At 38.2% G+C, this 19,241-nt stretch overlaps 2 protein-coding genes across 2 annotated transcripts; both read right to left on the reverse strand.

Annotated features, from left to right (window-relative positions):
- Positions 1–410: 410 nt before the first annotated feature.
- LOC145890216 (uncharacterized) lies at positions 411–5,444 on the reverse strand. Its single transcript, XM_082981242.1, has 15 exons — positions 5,366–5,444; positions 4,994–5,138; positions 3,944–4,288; positions 3,717–3,881; positions 3,267–3,653; positions 3,041–3,214; positions 2,824–2,914; positions 2,484–2,759; positions 2,216–2,347; positions 1,994–2,158; positions 1,626–1,922; positions 1,391–1,571; positions 1,026–1,203; positions 758–969; positions 411–694 (listed from the first exon to the last, which is right to left on the reverse strand). The coding sequence occupies exons 1-15, from the start codon at positions 5,442–5,444 to the stop codon at positions 411–413; spliced, it is 3,111 nt and encodes a 1,036-aa protein (XP_082837368.1).
- Positions 5,445–10,214: 4,770 nt separating this feature from the next.
- On the reverse strand, positions 10,215–18,614 carry LOC145890217 (uncharacterized). Its single transcript, XM_082981243.1, has 22 exons — positions 18,455–18,614; positions 18,167–18,311; positions 18,028–18,093; positions 17,103–17,447; positions 16,876–17,040; positions 16,433–16,816; positions 16,207–16,380; positions 15,997–16,084; positions 15,657–15,932; positions 15,209–15,331; positions 14,705–14,935; positions 14,536–14,633; positions 13,100–13,726; positions 12,617–12,707; positions 12,284–12,559; positions 12,013–12,144; positions 11,793–11,957; positions 11,425–11,721; positions 11,177–11,372; positions 10,831–11,008; positions 10,563–10,774; positions 10,215–10,498 (listed from the first exon to the last, which is right to left on the reverse strand). Exons 1-22 carry the CDS (start codon positions 18,612–18,614, stop codon positions 10,215–10,217), a joined length of 4,713 nt encoding a protein of 1,570 aa, XP_082837369.1.
- Positions 18,615–19,241: the final 627 nt, after the last annotated feature.

Raw genomic sequence — 19,241 nt, forward strand, 5'->3', positions numbered from 1 at the left:
GTCACTAAATTACTTGTTGAATTCCTAATTAAACGTTCCTTCTAACAAACTTTTGCCATTGCGCTCACTGTTTTTTTGTAAATGGTTTATGTTTATTCATGCAGTCGCCAAATGTACCACGATGACATACGATTGAATCAAAACATTTCCTAAAACGTGCTGGTAATCCTATATATGGCAACAGTAAACAACTTCCCGCTTTTTTATTTTGTTAGGTTGCTTGTAATTATGGGCTACAAGTTTAACGCAGCCAAGATGATCCTCCTACATATACGAACCTTTATTTCAAAACCTTACTGTCGCTTTGCAATTCATTGCCATTATGTTAAACTGCACTGGACTGCTCGAATTGCTAAACGTGACATTTTAACATAAATGCTTGATTGAGTAAACCTCGAGTAAAGCGATTTTTACACAGCGCTTTCTGACTGAAGCACAGTGCGGTGGGTTTGTTGATTGGAATCTTTAGTAGAGCGTACTTTTAAACCACGAAGTTTGTTATACAGCAACTTCGGAGCATTCGAATAGATCAGGGGATTCAGAGAGCTGTTGATGGGGAGAAGGATGATTGCTGACAAAGCGTAGATCACCGGAGGTAAAGCCATTCCACCGAAGTTCATAAAAGCCATGACTGATATTGGAACCCAACAGAGGAAATCAGTGACGATTAGACGAAGAATCCTTTTCTGCATCTCTAATTGGAAATAACAAATATGATCATATTTTATCTTCGTTGGTTTTGCAAACATAATACAACCTTTGTTTTGCTGTTCCGCCCTTCCTTGTTTACTTTTCTGGTTTACTTTCCTGGCACTGGCAGATGATTTCCTGTAAATCCAAATGTATGAAACCGCCACAAACATGAATGCTACAAAGTTGAGTGTGATGATGGAAATTGAATATCCCCATGCTTTGTCGTTTGGTGTTACGTAAAGTTTGCTGATGCAGACGCTGTTGGTGCTGTAGTATCTAGAAACGTTGTAAATGTTTGCACATTTTTTTCTCAAGTAGATGCATATACTTGCCCTATGTATCCTGAAATTTCAAACATATCTGTGTAATGGTAGTGCGCAAGGATTTGCGGAAAATCATTCCAAGAATTTGCGTTTCGCAGACGCATTACGATACTGCTTAATGCTTCCGGATTATAACCAGTGTTGTTATGTTTTAATGTAACAAATCGCTCCATGAAGGATTTCATATCTAAGAAATCAAATGTTCGTTTTAAAAAATATAAGCAGCCTAGTGTTTATGAATCCAATGCTGTCAAATGTGACTGGACATGTTTATGCATAAACAGAAAATATAGCGAGACAAACCTAAAAAATTATTGTACTTAAACAAAATCCTAAAACATGTTACTGAAATTTCCTGAATACATGAAATTTACTTTCAAACTCCACAGCAGCGTTGTCGAAAAATGGATTTTCTTTCATCCAAGCTTTCGTTTCAAAAAAATGATCAAATTCCGATGAAAGTGCAAAAACGGCAATGAAAATTGAAAGCAGCCAAGAGACGACAATGCAAAGAACAACGGTCGCCAAACGAGGTTTCCTCGATGCAAGGAAAGGCTGAACAGAATATTGGGTTAAAATAAAATTTGGAAGCTATGTGACAAAACTTACGTTTGCTACAGAATACAAGCGAAATACTGTCAACAGAACCATTGTAAACACAGACGTTTCGCTTGAAAGAATTACTAAAACGCCCATTGCACTGCAGTTCAGACTCGACCTCCATGCAAGATCATTGGCACAATAACTCCCGGAATACCGGACACCAGCAGCACCAAGCATCAGGAGATAAATTCCCATGAGAAAGTCGGATATTGACAAGTTAAGAACAAGAAGGTGATTAGTTCGAAATGCAGCTGATGGTGTGTTTTCACCTGCCAATGTCTTTGTCTCTGAAATCATCACAACCTGTCAAATAATAAATGTTTCATTATCTTTGCACATCATATTTTCAGGCCTGAATTTAAGCATCTACCAACCAAATTTCCAATTAGAGCCAGAAAAGCCATGATCCATACGAGGGCTCGTAGAAATGGGTTTGCGATCAGCTCGTATCGTGATGAAAATATATTTTCGTCAGTACCTTTAGATAGAGTTGGACATTCATCACTCCAGTCAGAGCAATCGCCGACACCGTTAAATTTCTGATGGAAAGTGTGTTATTATATTTGGTTTATTTGTAAAATGGAAAATGAACAAACTTTTTTCTTTTCAACAAACAATGGGTTTTGATTTTCGCAATAAAACCTTCCGTCTTGTGTGCAGTTCATTTCGTCACTTTGGTCGTCACAGTTGATGTTGAAATCGCACACTTCATTCTTACCGATAGAAATCTGAATTACAATAAAACAAAAATTGCGATAACGTTAGAAATCTAAAAGCGATGTAACTACCCAAAATTGGATAAACTCTACCCAAAATCAACCAATCATATAATTTATTATCAATTCGGCTAGTCAAGATTCTTACCTTAGCTCCGTTCAATGCCGAACATTTCACTCTTTCTTGTTTCGTGCAATATTCTGAGTATTCGTCACTTCCGTCATGACAATCCACAAAACCGTCACAAAATATCGACTCAGGAATTTGGAAATAAAATGCGTTAGTTGTTTTGCAATACGCCAGGTTGCAAAGATAATTGCTTTCATCCCAATAAAAACTTTTATGACTGTTTGGGTCATACAGGTAAGTACAGTCGAGATTATTATCACAGACCAGGTTACTGCTGATATTCCCAAAGTAGTACTAAGATAATAAAAATTTAATCAATAATCAACATAATTTTTATTTTTCTAAAATTTATCCATACCCCGTGCAAATCGGAATAATACGAGCACGTCCAATCAAGTGCAATCTGACCTGTTAGATGTTGACAATCTGTGGAATTGGTTGCGTTTTGCCTAAACATTAATAGCGTTGGTGATTCATTCTCTGTTTTTTTTTCAACCCAATGTGAGAAAACATTTTTAGACGTCGTCACATCTTCATACTAAACTTGCTTTATTGCTAGCTTGAACAGTACTTACGCCTTTCTTTCACATCCTGTTATCGTTGTCGATTGACAAAGGCATTCATCACTCAGATCAGGACAATCAATTACGTTATCACAAACTTGTGACCTCGAAATTATCGTTTGGTCATTTATGCACTGGAAGCATAAGGTGTTGTTGAAGGTCACCGAAGAGAATACGCGTATGTCCCTGTGCAAACTGATTGTAGTTTATGACAGTCACAAAATGCAGCAACACGTACCTCGGATCGTCCATAAAATCATGTCTAACCGAAGAATAACACAAGTCACTTCCATCATCACAATCGTAAACTTGGTCCCATAAGAGCTGCTGTGGTAAGTTACACACGACACCGTTTCTAACACATTTGAAACCATGTCCTGCTGTGTTTGGTAAAGTTGGACAATCATTACATGGATCGACATCACATACAGTAGATCTTCTCCAACAAATTGAATCCGAACACCAGAAGTGAGAAGGGCACAATTTAAAACAAGCGTGATTGTCGGGGCATGTGCCATAATCGTAACAGACTTCCTCTTTGGTTTGAACGCAGGTAGTGTTACCCGATTTGGCGGAGTTGAAACATACACCGTGTTCGTCAAAACAGTTGCACAAATCAGGCGACCTGCGTCATACGATTTCTTAAGAAATATGCTTCATTGTGTTGTACTTATCATTATTTTACCACGATGGAAACGTGATGACATTTGCCGAACAGTTATACTCGTCACTTTTGTCAGGACAGTCAGTAATGTTATCACATACACTTGATCTTGCAACAACCAATCGGTCAGTTGTGCATTGAAAACACAACTGTTTGTTAAAAGACGAATTAGAGGCAAAACGGATGTCCCTGTGCATACAAAACATGTTGGTAAATTGAGTTGGACGCAGAAATACTACCGAGGACTATACCTGATATCACCATTTTCCGCAGAATAACACAAATCTGACTTATCGTCACAATCTGCAACGCCATCCCATAAAAACAGTTGTGGAAGATTGCAATTCCGACCATTGCGAACACATTTAAACCCGAACCCGTTATCCCAGCGTTGAAAGGCCGGACAATCGTTACAAGGATCTCTGTCACACACAGTTGAACGTTTCCAACAAGTTGAGTTAGGACACATGAAGTGTGATGAACATCCACCGTTGCAAAAGTCTCTGTTTTTGCACGATAAGATCCCCTTGCAAAATTGTTGGTAGGGAAGTGCACACGTCATGTTTGTGGGCCGGTAGATCCGTGCAGGACTGCAGCTGTGAAAGCGGAACTTTGTGTAAAAATTCAAAATAAACTTTGTCATTAAATATACAAAATTCACAACATTTGCTAATCGGTTCAGGCATTGAAATGCGTACTAGTTATTCGAATTCGAAATACAGTAGGCATGGATGTACATCTTAACAGCAGAGCTACGGGTTTTTTCTTGCATTGTACGAATTAACGTCCCAATAATACACAAACCATATTCACAATAAGGTAGTTTTTTGTATCTTTTTATTATTATGCAACTTTTGTCCTGTGATACCCAAGTTAATTGCGAGGGCTATAACTTCCTTCAACAGATCATGAGTCATTTAACGTTGAAGAACGTTCTACGCCACAATAACCTTTATACCACTTTCGCCATTGGGCTACCATCGATCCTCTTATTTAAAAAACACAACATGTTTTTATTTTCAACTCGTCTATATTGCATTTAGATTTTCGTGTTGAATTTCTCTTTTAGGTCAGGTGACTGAAAAACAACGAACAGAAAAAATGTCTTCTTTTGAAGTAATAAACACTTCGTTGTTGAATCTTTACGTAGCTTTAGTATTTTACCTCACGTAAGGAGAAAATGGGCTGTATGGACGAGTTGAGGAGTTCTCAATTACCGAGTTCCAATTACTAAAAATCATTCCAGTAGTTGTTTCAAAAATTCCTTGCTATAAACTTGGAATAATAATGGTTAGATTCACCTTTCAATTAATAGGAATTGGTTGTTTTGAGGAACCGGCAGCTGATCAACGACTTTAATTTCATCACTTGCATCCAAGCAATCAACATAGCCATCACAAAATGATCCGGCGTTGATAAGTTTTTTGTCAGCATCGCATTGAAATTCTAAAAGGCTTGTTTATATGTAACCATGCAAAAATAATCAGGCACTTGGTGCCAAAAATCTTTTGACTTTCCCACTGTAAAGTACACATTATCTAATTCAAGCATTTATAACAAGCATTTGAAGCACTACCGGTTCTGCACAAAACCACTGGAAATATTGGTCACGAATCATCAAGATATGTGGCTTCATAACTTAACTAAAACAATATTGTTTCTATTATTTTTACCTGGAATTTTGAGATATGGAGAAGACAACGAACCAGGAATGATGATGAACAAAACGAACAAAATCTTTAAAACGAACATTTTATTCCTGAGTGGTAACTGGAAATATTGGTTCTTCTCTCTTACCCCTGCGAATCTGCACTGACTCATTGGGAAACGTTGTAAAACTGACAGCATTCGTCAGTAACTTTTACAAAATTTGTCCTGTACGGATCTGTCGACTGGCTAAAACCGCAGAATTGTGTCAAAACACGATTTTCTGACATTGGCACGTGGGTTGGCCACAACTCAGTAAAATTCATGTTCTAACTGTTTTCATGCACACCTCAAACAGGCAGTTCATCAACAAAGGGATGAGGGTTTTGTTGGTAATAAACGGATGTCGTTGTTTCTCTGAGAATAGAACAAACAAACCAATTATCCGTCAATTCTTCCGCCAACGCTCGCAAACCTATGCCAGCTACTGTCTTTGCACACACTTTTGCCTTTTTCAACAACAACAAACTTCAAAATGACATAAACGATGAATGCGGTTTAATCCGAAATTTAACCGATGACGTCCCGACTAGAAATAAAGTAAGAAAAAAAAATTGACACAAATCTGTTGTAATCCACGAAATTATTGTGGTTTTTAATACTAGCAATTTTAAGCAGCGCTGTGTTTTTGACACTTTACAAAATTTTATCTCTTAAGCATAGTAAATCACGGTTTAGGAAGTAGCAACTATGAAGTGACTCAACGGTTCTTAATTAATCACCAACGCGACTACAATCACTTCCTATGTATGAAAACACCACAGACGGTTGCGTGGAAACAAGAAACCAATCATGAGTGTCATTTCACTATGGCTCAGCAATAAGATTGAAGTTGCCTAACTACGAACGAAGAACGACATAACAATTGGAAAAAAATATGCCAAATTCATTCATCTGTGTTTTGTCCCGCGTGTACATTAAGACAAAATCTACTGACATTACATGCTGTTGTGGTCACGCCTTATTACGGATACACGACAGCAACAGTACGCTTGCATGCTATAGCCTCATGATTCGTGGAATGTGGCGCAGTCCATTCTGCATGATTCTTGTTTGTGTGCGTGGTATTTTAAATGCAATTTACTTTCGTATAAATGCGTGTGTGTTTGCCTTGTTTTTCATCCTATGGTTTTGCAATTATTCGAACAAAGAAACACAGCAGAGTTATTGGCGACGAGGACGGGATCAACCAACTGAACTTGGTACACGCAGTTTGGTATTGTAAATATTTTAGTTTGCCCGAAGATGGAAAAAGTTGCGAAGCCTATTCAAGAACAATTACAACAGCTGCAAAAGCGTCACGATGAATAGCGAGAAGAACAACGAAGGTGTTATGACGAAGAACGGAAGTGTCACGAAGAACAAATGAAGTTGATTTTTGCCCTTAGTTGAAAGTCTGGCTCAAGTGGAAACGCTGCACCTTCTGATGCTACGCCAAGCTTTTCGTCATTTGACGCAACATCCTAAGTTGTGGGACTACTTGTCGAGCTTTACTACGTTTATACGGGCGCATGCTGTACCTGAAACGAGGGTGACTCAGGTTTTTTTGACAAACCAAACCACCACACCGTTCATGTTATCCAATCTGGCTGGACAAAGCTCTCATGCAAAGACCGTCAACGATCTTTCTATTAAAGGCATCAAAGCCTTTATGAAGGAACAGTTCGATCCAAAGCGTTTTGTTGCGCTACGCCTTGAACTATACGTCAAACGTTTTTCTCTTTGCTTGATTGCGTTCACATTGGTTCAAATACAACTTTCATTTCCTGTATCTGACAAACCCGCGTCTTTTTTAGTCTACTTTTATTGCCAAAATTTTAAAAAATTATGATTAGATCAAAGTTTATGAGGTTGCAAAATAAAATATCTTACAATTCGCACATTGTTGTTGCATGAGTTTGACTAGGTCCGTCCATCCCCACCACAAACTGGAATATATGTGAACGGACATGCTCCAAAGAATACAAGAATTATAAGAAGTTTATACTAAAATGGATTCAGCCTTCCTTCTTTCCAAAGGCAGAACATTAACCTCAGTCGAAAGCAATATGGAATTATTTAGGGTTGCAATGAAATGACTTTTGGGAACTTTTGCATCAGAAACAAGCATGCGTTATGATAGGTTTCTCCATTCGCACCACATACAGGCAAATATATCTTAAAGCATTCGCTAGTGCCAAAAAAACGTATTAACACTGACACTGAATCACATGTTTATCGTATTAATTAGTCCTTTGACACCGTCCACGTGCCGCTTCGGTCATTGTGAAACAAAGAATTACGGTAAGCAACAGCGCTTTAACAACTGTCATTTTCCCCATGTGTCTTAACAAATCTGCAGCGAAGTGCGAAACAAAAAGTAAAAGTGAAGAAGTGATATACAACATAACTGCAAATGTCCAGGAACTTCTGACTTCAAAATTTGCACTTTTGATTCGTAATGGTTGTAGCGTTTCGGCTCTAGATTTAACTAAGCTGCCTGAAACACCGGCACACCCCAGACTCCAGATCGTGTAATACAATGAATAGAAAACAAACAGTTACTAACACAGTCGCATGGTGGCACTCATAGGCTAAACGTTTATACATGGGATATCATTGAAACACAAACACTACAGCCAAGAACAGTCCAATGGCATTTACCAAACCAGCAGTTGAACGATCGCAAAGTAAAATTTCCTTTTGTCAGTACATTTGGACCTTCTTAATCATTAACCATCTTTTGCCACTTATATTACAACACACAAGACAAAACATAAATTTTTAATCCTTTGAGACTGTTGCGTTTTAATGCGTGTTCTTCTATTGACTCCGTAAATCCGACACCAATTAGGTAAACAATCTTTTATTAAGATGGCTGAAACGTACGGCAGCAGTCTAAATAAAACCATAAGTAGAATGGAATCGTGTGGAATCACCACAGAATGGATGAATTCACCTTCACGTCCCCCACCAACCTTTTTCTTACTTTTTCTTCTCCTCACACAAGCAAGTACAACTCATGTATATAGTGGCACAGGTCAAAGGCGCCCGCAAGGCATGTCACGGCGGACCAACAAGTTACAACAGTTTTAAAGACGAGGTTATTGGTTTAGAGTCAGGGCGGTCGTTGTTTAAAGGTCTGTAATTATTATAGTACCACGTTTGGTTTGACCATTGTACGTGGGAACCTGGTCACGAGTATAAACAGTTCCAATATTACAATTTTCATATTAATATACACTGTGTTCGCTACGAGACTCTAAAGATACAGCAATATAGCACTTATTTGAATAGAACCTAGTAAAATTTTCTCCTATGGAAATGTGGTCAACTAATTTGATTGATATCGTGTGTTTTTATACCGCTTGTGAATTGATTCTGTGAATTATTTCCTATGCTGTTGAAAGTGGCCCTGGCGACTTCCACCTTATTTTAAATATGTCCGCTATCTCGGAAACTTTAGTTTCAGGCTAAAATCTGTCAGTATTCTTGCTTTGCTTTTTTATAGACACTGATTATGCTTTTTTATATAGTGACCAATGTGCAAAGGACAAGTCTTGAGTTTCACAATAGCAACGAAAAAGGAAATCTGCAAAAATCCAATGAAGCGGGAAGGTGATTAAGTTGATTTACTTTAATGTTAAACATGTCTGTTCATGAATATCTTTACATATACAGGGTTAATAGAATCCATATTTTGTTCAAAGAATCAACTGGTGGAGGAAAATTTGGTAAGAAGTGTTGAATTTAATGTATAGACAATTATATACCATTACTTTGTTCACCCCATTTATACTTTCAGAACTGTTTACCTGGCAAAAAATGGGAGATTGTTTTGTGTTTTAAAGGTAAACCGCGTTGTTTGTAAAGAAGTGAACAAGCATTAAACAATTAAACAATTAATCCATAATGTCAAAATGTTATTTTGAAGAATTTCCGAAAATTGAAAGTGATTTATCTTAGCTGTATGAAACCGAAATAAACAGCCCTATTTCGAAACGCGGGCACCCCAATGTCGTTCAATACTTTGGACACTTCGGGTGATTTGCATATAGGAATACTTAAATACTTAATTTTGTACCAATGGTTCGATGCGATTCTATGTAGAAAACAAGTCAGTGGGTTTGCATGTTTGCTGTTCTTTTTTACTAAACTTAGCAAGGGCAGTGGCGTTACACCATCGTCTATAGATCTAGAAGGCAAGTGTTGACTTCCCGATACGAACTAAATTTAAAAACATATTGCTGCAGGAAAACATAAACCAACCATTGTTCTTCAAAGTTCAAAAACAGGCACGAATAGGTTTATGATATGTTCCAAAACCCACAAAATGTTTCAGTGCCACATTTTTATTCGAAGCGATATGCGTATTACACTCCCGGAGTTTTAATTTATGTGCTACAGTTTCTCTCAGAAACGACATCAAACATTAAAATTCTGTGGGTGGTTTCCCCCGAATATTTGTAGATGATTTCACTCGTTTTCTACAAAGTGTGATTGACATTGTAAATGGGCGCTCATAATGCTGTATTTACTCTAAAAGGTGCAATGTCAACCTTACTAATACATTCTTTTTTACTATAGGGGATCGGTATCATCTAGGTTTATCCACATATTGGGAAACAAGGTATATACGCAAGGAAATACTAGGCAAACACCCATCTATTCTTTCCGCTTTAGCAATTAAATATGAGTGCAAAGAAACATTATAAGCCCTTTATATGAACAAACACAACAGTGCAAACTTAAACAAACAAGATCCAAGTTCCATTATATTCCGTTGTGGCTAAGTGGTGGATTTCTTGTAGCAAAATATTAATGTGAGATTAAACTTTACACAGCAGTCTCTAAAGGAAGAACACTTCCACGAGCTTGTGGTGTGGGTTCCTCTGGAGTGTGAAATTTAAAACCGCGAAGTTTGTTAATCAGCAACTTCGGAGCATTAGAGTAGATCAAAGGATTCAGAGAGCTGTTGATGGGAAGAAGGATGATTGTTGACAAAGCGTAGATCACCGGAGGTAAAGGAATTCCACCGAGGTTCATAAAAGCCATGACTGATATTGGAACCCAACACAGGAAATCAGTAACGATTAGACGAAGAATTTTCTTCTGCATCTCTAATTAGAAATAATAAATATGATTTGTAATTAATCTCCGTTGGTATTGAAAACATAATACAACCCAAGTTTTGCTGTTCCGCTCTTCCTTGTTCAGTTTTCTGGTTTACTTTTTGAGCACTGGCAGAGGATTTTTTGTAAATCAGAAAGTATGAAACCGCCACAAACATGAATGCTATCAAGTTGAGAATGATGATAGAAATTGAATATCCCCATGCTTTGTCGTTTGGTGTTACGTAAAGTTTGCTGATGCAGACGCTGTTGGTGCTGTAGTATCTAAAAAAGTAGTATATGTTTGTACTAATTTTTCTTAAGTAGATGCATACACTTGCCCTATGTATCCTGATATTTCAAACATATCTGTGTACTGGTAGTGCGCAAGGATTTGCAGAAAATCATTCCAAGATTTTGCCTTTCGTAGACGCATTATGACAATGCTTAGTGCTTCGGAATTATAACCCGTGTTGTTATGTTTTAATGTAACAAATCGCTCCATGAAGGATTTCATACCTAAAAAACAAGTGATTGTTTTTAAAAAACAGAAGCAGCCTAGTGTTTTTGAATCTAATACTATCACATATGACTGGACATGTTTATGCATAAACAGAAAATATCGATAGCCAAACCTAAGTAATTATTGTAAAATCCTACAACATGTTACTGAAACTTCCTGAATACATGAAATGAACTTATTTTCAAACTCAACAGCAGTGTTGTCGAAAAACGGATTTTCTTTCATCCAAGCCTTGGTTTCAAAAAAATGATCAAATTCTGATGAAAGTGCAAAAAATGCAATGAAAATTGAAAGCAGCCAAGAGACAGCAATGCAAAGAAGAACTGTCGCAAAACTAGGATTCCTCGATGCAAGGAAAGGCTGAACAGAATGTTGGTAAAGAAAAGATGAAAACTATAAGACAGAAACATACGTTTGTTACAGAATACAAACGAAATACTGTCAACAGAACCATTGTAAACACAGACATTTCGCTGGAAAGAATCACTAAAACGCCAATTGCACTACAGTTCAAACTTGACCTCCATGCAAGATCATTGGCACAATAACTCCCGGAATACCGGACACCAGCAGCACCAAGCATGAGGAGATAAATTCCCATGAGAAAGTCGGATATTGACAAGTTAAGAACCAGAAGGTGATTAGTTCGAAATGCAGCTGATGGTGATTTTTCACATGCCAATATCTTTGTCTCTGAAATCATCACAACCTGTCAAATTATAAATGTTCCATTATTTTTGCACATCATATTTTCAGGCCTGAATTTAAGCATCTCCAAACCAAATTTCCAATTAGAGCCAGAAAAGCCATGATCCATACAAGGGCTCGCAGAAATGGGTTTGCGATCAGTTCGTATCGTGATGAAAATATATTTTCGTCAGTACCTTTAGTTAGAGTTGGACATTCATCACTCCAGTCAGAGCAATCGCCAATACCGTTGAATTTCTGTGGTGTGTTGTTATATTTCTTGCAAAGTTTTTCCTCATGAAAATGAACAAACCTTTTTCTTTTCAACAAACAATGGGTTTTGATTTTCGCAATAAAACCTTTCGTCTTTTGTGCAGTTCATTTCGTCACTTTGGTCGTCACAGTTGATGTTGAAATCGCACACTTCATTCTTACCGATAGAAATCTGAATTACAATAAAATGAAAATTGCGATAACGATAGCAGAAATCTGAAAGCGATGTAACTACCCAAAATTGGAAAATCTCTACCCAAAATTAACCAATCACAAAAATTATTATTAATTATGCTAGCCAAGATTCTTACCTTAGCTCCGTTCAATACCAAACATTTTACTCTTTCTTGTTTCGTGCAATTTTCTGAGTATTCGTCACTTCCGTCATGACAATCCACAAAACCGTTACAAAATATCGACTCAGGAATTTGGAAATAAAGTGCGTTGGTTGTTTTGCAATACGTCCGGTTGCAAATATCATTGCTTTCATCCGAAAAAAAACTTTCATGACTGTTTGGGTCATACAGGTAAGTACAGTCGAGATTATTATCACAGAGCAGGTTGCTGCTAATTGTCCCGCTGTAATACTAAGGTAATAAAAATTTAATCAATATTAGCTTAATTTTTCTAAAATTTATCCATACCCCGTGCACATTTGAAAAATAAAAGCACATCCAATCAACTGGAATCTGACCTTTCTGATGTTGGCATTCTGTGGATTTGGTTGCGTTTTGTCTAAACAAAGGGTTAATAGCATTTGTGATTTACTCTCTGTTTTTTTTCTAACCAAATGTGGACAGAATTTTTCGGATCTTTGTACTAAACTTGCTTTAATGTTAATCAGATTTGTTCTTCTGGCACTCAAGTTTCTAGTGTTTATTTGAAACCGACGTTTCGTCTGCCATCCGGCGAGACTTCCTCAGGGTTAAACACAAAAATCGCAAGAAAACACAAGAAAAAGGGAACTGGATAACACTGGCACCGCTTGTATCAACAAGTGACCAGGTGTGTAGCGGGGCGTAACACTTACAACAAGTTGTTGTAAACAGCTGGAAAATAGACGCATTGCTCCTTGTCATTAACACAATGGTTGTTCTTGTGAATGTGGAGCGTCTCCAGGAACAGACGTTTTGTGTGGTCCTCCTCCATCTCTAGGACTCGGACCTCGTCGGTTAACTCGGTGGCCGAGTGTGGCAGCGTGTTTTGCCAGTGCTGTCCTCTGGCTGTTCTTCGCTGCAACGTCGCGGCGATGCTCTTTTAACCGCGTCTGCAACGCTCTTCCGGTTTCACCGATGTATGCTCCACCGCAGTCCTTACATGGAATGTAATACACAACGCCTTTGGGTTGGGCCGTACCCTTCTCGATAGGGTGTGACACCATCTTGCCCAGTGTTCTGTGTGGCTTTGTGTAGACCGCAATACCATAGTCCAACATCATACGCCTCAGCGTGTCAGTTAAAACAGGAATATATGGCAAAACGATCGTACCGGTAGTTGGCGCTGTTTCTTGTGGCTTGAACGCGGGCTTTCTTCTGAACATCCATGACGGATACAGATTTTTCCGCAGTGCATTCTTGATAAACTTCACCTCTTTGTCACGATCTTCTTCTCTGGAAACCAGAGCATCGGCTCTATCCATCAGTGACCGCACTACCGCTGTCTTGTGCTGTATCGGATGTGCCGACTTGAACGACAGGTACCGAGAAGGGTACGGCCCAACCCAAAGGCGTTGTGTATTACATTCCATGTAAGGACTGCGGTGGAGCATACATCGGTGAAACCGGAAGAGGGTTGCAGACGCGGTTAAAAGAGCATCGCCGCGACGTTGCAGCGAAGAACAGCCAGAGGACAGTGGCAAAACACGTTGCCACACTCGGCCACCGAGTTAACTTCGACGAGGTCCGAGTCCTAGAGATGGAGGAGGACCACACAAAACGTCTGTTCCTGGAGACGCTCCACATTCACAAGAACAACCATTGTGTTAATGACAAGGAGCAATGCGTCTATTTTCCAGCTGTTTACAACAACTTGTTGTAAGTGTTACGCCCCGCTACACACCTGGTCACGTGTTGATACAAGCGGTGCCAGTGTTATCCAGTTCCCTTTTTCTTGTGTTTTCTTGCGTTTTTCTTGCGATTTTTGTGTTTATGCGCTTGATGCAATATTGCTAACATAACCCTGCGGAAGTCTCGCCGGATGGCAGACGAAACGTCGGTTTCAAATAAAAACTAGAAACTTGAGTGCCAAAAGAACAATTCTGATCAATAAGTATGCCTGGCAGCAAAAATAGCAGTATATTTGCTTTAATGTTATAGCTAAACAATACTTACATATGTTTTTTACATCCCGTTATCGTTGTCGATTGACAAAGGCATTCATCACTCAGATCAGGACAATCAATGACGTCATCACAAACTTGTGACTTCGAAGTTCGAAGTTATCGTTTGGTCATTGATGCACTGGAAGCATAAGGTGTTGTTGAAGGTCACCGAAGAGAATACGCGTATGTCCCTGTGAAAACTGATTGTAGTTTATGGCAGTCACAAAATGCAGCAACACTTACCTTGGATCGTCCATAAAATCATGTTCAACCGAAGAGTAACACAAATCACCACCATCATCACAATCGTAAACTTGGTCCCATAGGAGCTGCTGTGGTAACTTACACACAGCACCAATTCTAACACATTTGAAACCATGCCCTGTGTTTGGTAATGTGGGACAATCATTACATGGATCGCCATCACATACAGTAGACCTCCTCCAACAAATTGAATTCGAACACCAGAAGTGAGAAGGGCACAATTTTTGACAAGCGTGGTTGTTTGGACAGGAGCCGTAATCGTAACAGACTTCCTCTTTGGTTTGTACGCAGGTAGTGTTACCCGATTTGGCAGAGTTGAAACATACACCGTGTTCGTCAAAACAGTTGCACAAATCCGGAGACCTGCGTCATACGATTTCTAAAGAAATGGGCTTCATAGTGTTGTACTTATCATTATTTTACCACGATGGAAAACTGATGCCATTAGCCGAACAGTTATACTCGTCACTTTGTCAGGACAGTCGGTAATGTTATCACATACACTTGATCTTGCAACAACCAATCGGTCATTTGTGCATTGAAAACACAACTGTTTGTTAAAAGACGAATTAGAGGCAAAACGGGTGTCCCTGTACATATAAAACATGTTTGTAAATTGACTTGGACACAGAAATACTACCGAGAAATATACCTGATATCTCCATTTTCTGCAGAATAACACGTATCGTGATGAAAATATGTTTTCGTCGGTAGTTTTAGATAGAGTTGGACATTCGTCACTCCAGTCAGAGCAATCGCCGACACCGTTAAATTTCTGATGGAAAGTGTGTTATTATATTTGGTTTATTTGTAAAATGGAAAATGAGCGAACTTTTTTCTTTTCAACAAACAATGGGTTTTGATTTTCGCAATAAAACCTTCCGTCTTTTGTGCAGTTCATTTCGTCACTTTGGTCATCACAGTTAATGTTGAAATCACACACTTCATTCTTACCGATAGAAATCTTAATTACAATAAAATGAAAATTGCGATAACGATAGCAGAAATCTGAAAGCGATGTAACTACCCAAAATTGGAAAATCTCTACCCAAAATTAACCAATCATATAAATTATTAATTTTGCTAGCCAAGATTCTTACCTTAGCTCCGTTCAATGCCGAACATTTTACTCTTTCTTGTTTCGTGCAATTTTCTGAGTATTCGTCACTTCCGTCATGACAATCCACAAAACCGTCACAAAATATCGACTCAGGTATTTGGAAATAAAATGCGTTAGTTGTTTTGCAATACGTCCGGTTGCAAAGATAATTGCTTTCATCCGAATTAAAACTTTTATCACTGTTTGGGTCATACAGGTAAATACAGTCGAGATTATTATCACAGAGCAGGTTGCTGCTGATCGTCCCGGTGTAGTACTAAAATAATAAAAATTTAATCAATAATCAATATAATTTTTATTTTTCTAAAATTTATCCATACCCCGAGCAAATCGTAATACTTGCACGTCCAATCAAGTGCAATCTGACCTGTTAGATGTTGACAATCTGTGGAATTGGTTGCGTTTTGCCTAAACATTAATAGCGTTTGTGATTTTCTCTCTTTTTTTCCAACCAAATGTGAAAAGATTTTTTTTTGCGTCGCCTCATCTTCAAATAAACGTGCTTTATTGTTAGCTTGAACAATACTTACGTCTGTTTTTCACATGCTGTTATCGTTGTCGATTGACAAAGGCATTCATCACTCAGATCAGGACAATCAATTACGTTATCACAAAGTTGTGACCTCGAAATTATCGTTGGGTCATTTATGCACTGGAAGCACAAGGTGTTGTTGAAGGTCACCGAAGAGAATACGCGTATATCCCTGTGCAAATTTATCGTAGTTTAAGGCAGTCACAAAATGCAGCAACACTTACCTTGGATCGTCCATAAAATCATGTCTAACCGAAGAATAACACAAGTCACTTCCATCATCACAATCGTAAACTTGGTCCCATAGAAGCTGCTGTGGTAACTTACACGCGACACCGTTTCTAACACATTTGAAACCATGTCCTGTTGTTGGTAATGATGGACAATCATTACATGGATCGCCATCACATACAGTTGACCTCCTCCAACATATTGAATCCGAACACCAGAAGTGAGAAGGGCACAATTTTTGACAAGCGTGGTTGTTTTGACAGGAGCCGTAATCGTAACAGACTTCCTCTTTGGTTTGAACGCAGGTAGTGTTTCCCGATTTGGCAGAGTTGAAACATACACCGTGTTCGTCAAAACAGTTGCACAAATGCGGAGACCTGCGTCATACGATTTCTAAAGAAATAAGCTTCATTGTGTTGTATCATTATTTTACCACGATGGAAAACTGATGCCATTTGCCGAACAGTTATACTCGTCACTTTTGTCAGGACAGTCAGTAATGTTGTCACATACACTTGATCTTGCAACAACCAATCGGTCAGTTGTGCATTGAAAACATAACTGTTTATTAAAAGACGAATTAGAGGCAAAACGGATGTCCCTGTGCATACAAAACAAGGTGGTAAATTGACTTGGACACAGAAATACTACCCAGAAATATACCTGATATCTCCATTTTCTGTAGAATAACACAAATCTGACTTATCATCACAATCTGCAACGCCATCCCATAAAAACAGCTGAGGAAGATTGCAATTCCGACCATTGCGAACACATTTAAACCCGAACCCGTTATCCCAGTGTTGAAAGGCCGGACAATCGTTGCAAGGATTTCTGTCACAAACAGTTGAACGTTTCCAGCAAGTTGAGTTAGGACACATGAAGTGTGATGAACATCCACCGTCGCAAAAGTCTCTGTTTTTGCACGATAAGATCCCCTTGCAAAATTGTTGGTAGGGTAGAGCACACGTCAAGTTTGTAGGTCGGTAGGTCCGTACAGGATTGCAGCTGTGAATGCGGAACTTTGTGTAAAAAGTCTAATTATACTTTGTCTTCGAATATGCGGAATTCATAACATTGTTATTCGGATTCGAAATACTATAGACATGGGTGTAAATCTTAACAGCAGAGCTACGAGATTCTCCTTGCATTGTACGAGTTAACGACCCAATAATATACAACTTCGATTCAAAACTTTTCTTGTTGCCGTCATAACTATTGATAATTAACCATATTCACAATGAGGCAATTTTTGTACCTGAGTTTTACTATACAACTTTGGTCCTGCGATAACGAAGTTAATTGCGAAGGTTGCAACTTCCCTTAACCCATCATGAGTCATTTACCGTTGAAAAATTTTCTACGTCACAATAGCCTTTATACCACTTCCGCCATTGGGCTACCATCGATCCTCTTATGTAAAAAAAACAACATGGTTTTATTTTCAACTCATTTATGTGGCATTTAGATTTTCGTTTTAAATTTCCCTTTTCGACCAAGTGACTGAAAATTAACATACAGAAAAATGTCTTCTTTATTAGTAATAAATATTTCGTAGCCCTATCGTTACGCAGCTTTGGTATTTTACCTCACGTAAGGAGAAAATTGGCTGTATGGACGAGTTGAGGCGTTCTCAATTACCGGGTTCCAATTACTAAAGAGCATACCGCAGAGGTTGTGTTAAAAATTACTTGCTATAAACTTGCAATAATAATGGTTAGACTTACCCTTCAATTAGTCGGAATTGATTGTTTTGAGGAACTGACAGCTGGTCAACGACTTTAATTTCATCACTTGCATCAAAGCAATTAACATTTCCATCACAAAATGATCCGGCATAGATAGTGCTTTTATCAATGTCGCATTGAAATTCTGAAAGGATTGTTTATATGAAACCAAGAAAAAATAACCAGGCACATAAACAATTTATTTAAAAATTCCCTAAGTCTAATATGAATCTTCAAGACAAGTAGGTTTATCACTTAAAACAATATTGTTTTTTTTTTTATTTTTACCTGGACTTTTAACATATGGAGAAGATACCGAGCCAGGAATGATGACTAACACTAGGAACAAAATCTTTGAAACGAACATTTCATTCCTGAGTAAGAACTGGAAAGATTGGTTCTTTTCTCTTTCTCCTGCCCACTGAAAAGAGCATCTGTCCTGACTCATTGAGAAACGCAGTAAAACTGACAGCATCCTCCTGTAACGTTGACAAATTTGTCAATAAATAAGAAAATATTCATACAAGTCAGCTTTAGACCTAGCATATTTGCAGAAAAAATATTTCATATACCAGAATCAATTTATGAATGGTACTGGTTTTTGATTAGTTGCGATGTTTTTGAAGAAGCATTTTTACGAACTCTCCAGTTAAAGACATTAATTTGCGCACGTGCCACCATCAGTGTTCTACGCAATACTAGCCAGCACTAACATGTTAAGTGCCACAAAGTATTTGCGCTACCGTAGAATGAAAACTTATATAAAATGGGCAACTGACTAGCTTCAACCGCAAAATTTAATAAAACACGACTTCCTGTCGTTGGCACGTGGGCTGGCCGCAACTCAGTTCAATTCATGTTCTAACTATATTCACGCACACCACAAATAGGCAGTTCATCAACAAGGGGATTAGGATTTTGTTGGTAATAAACGAAATTTCTTGTTGCTGTCAGCTAAACAATAAACAAACCAATTATCCGCCAACTCTTTCGACGCGCTCGCAATACGTTCAGTTTATTCAACTTTGCAATTCCTTGCTTTTATAACCCACATAATTATTGTTTTTTTTTATAA

This window comes from Ascidia mentula, chromosome 2 (genome assembly GCF_947561715.1).
Source record: "Ascidia mentula chromosome 2, kaAscMent1.1, whole genome shotgun sequence".
NCBI lineage: Eukaryota > Metazoa > Chordata > Ascidiacea > Phlebobranchia > Ascidiidae > Ascidia > Ascidia mentula.

Excerpts from the sequence above, each read along its gene's own strand:
- LOC145890216 (XM_082981242.1), bottom strand. The coding sequence starts at position 5,444 with ATGTTCGTTTTAAAGATTTTGTTCGTTTTGTTCATCATCATTCCTGGT. Across the intron at positions 3,882-3,943 it reads GCGGAAAATGGTGATATCAG|GGACATCCGTTTTGCCTCTA; the intron begins GTATAGTCCTCG and ends TTGTATGCACAG. Across the intron at positions 2,348-2,483 it reads CGGCATTGAACGGAGCTAAG|ATTTCTATCGGTAAGAATGA; the intron begins GTAAGAATCTTG and ends ATTGTAATTCAG.
- LOC145890217 (XM_082981243.1), bottom strand. The coding sequence starts at position 18,614 with ATGAGTCAGGACAGATGCTCTTTTCAGTGGGCAGGAGAAAGAGAAAAG. Across the intron at positions 15,332-15,656 it reads CGGCATTGAACGGAGCTAAG|AAATTTAACGGTGTCGGCGA; the intron begins GTAAGAATCTTG and ends ACTTTCCATCAG. Across the intron at positions 11,958-12,012 it reads TGTTTGTTGAAAAGAAAAAG|AAATTCAACGGTATTGGCGA; the intron begins GTTTGTTCATTT and ends AACACACCACAG.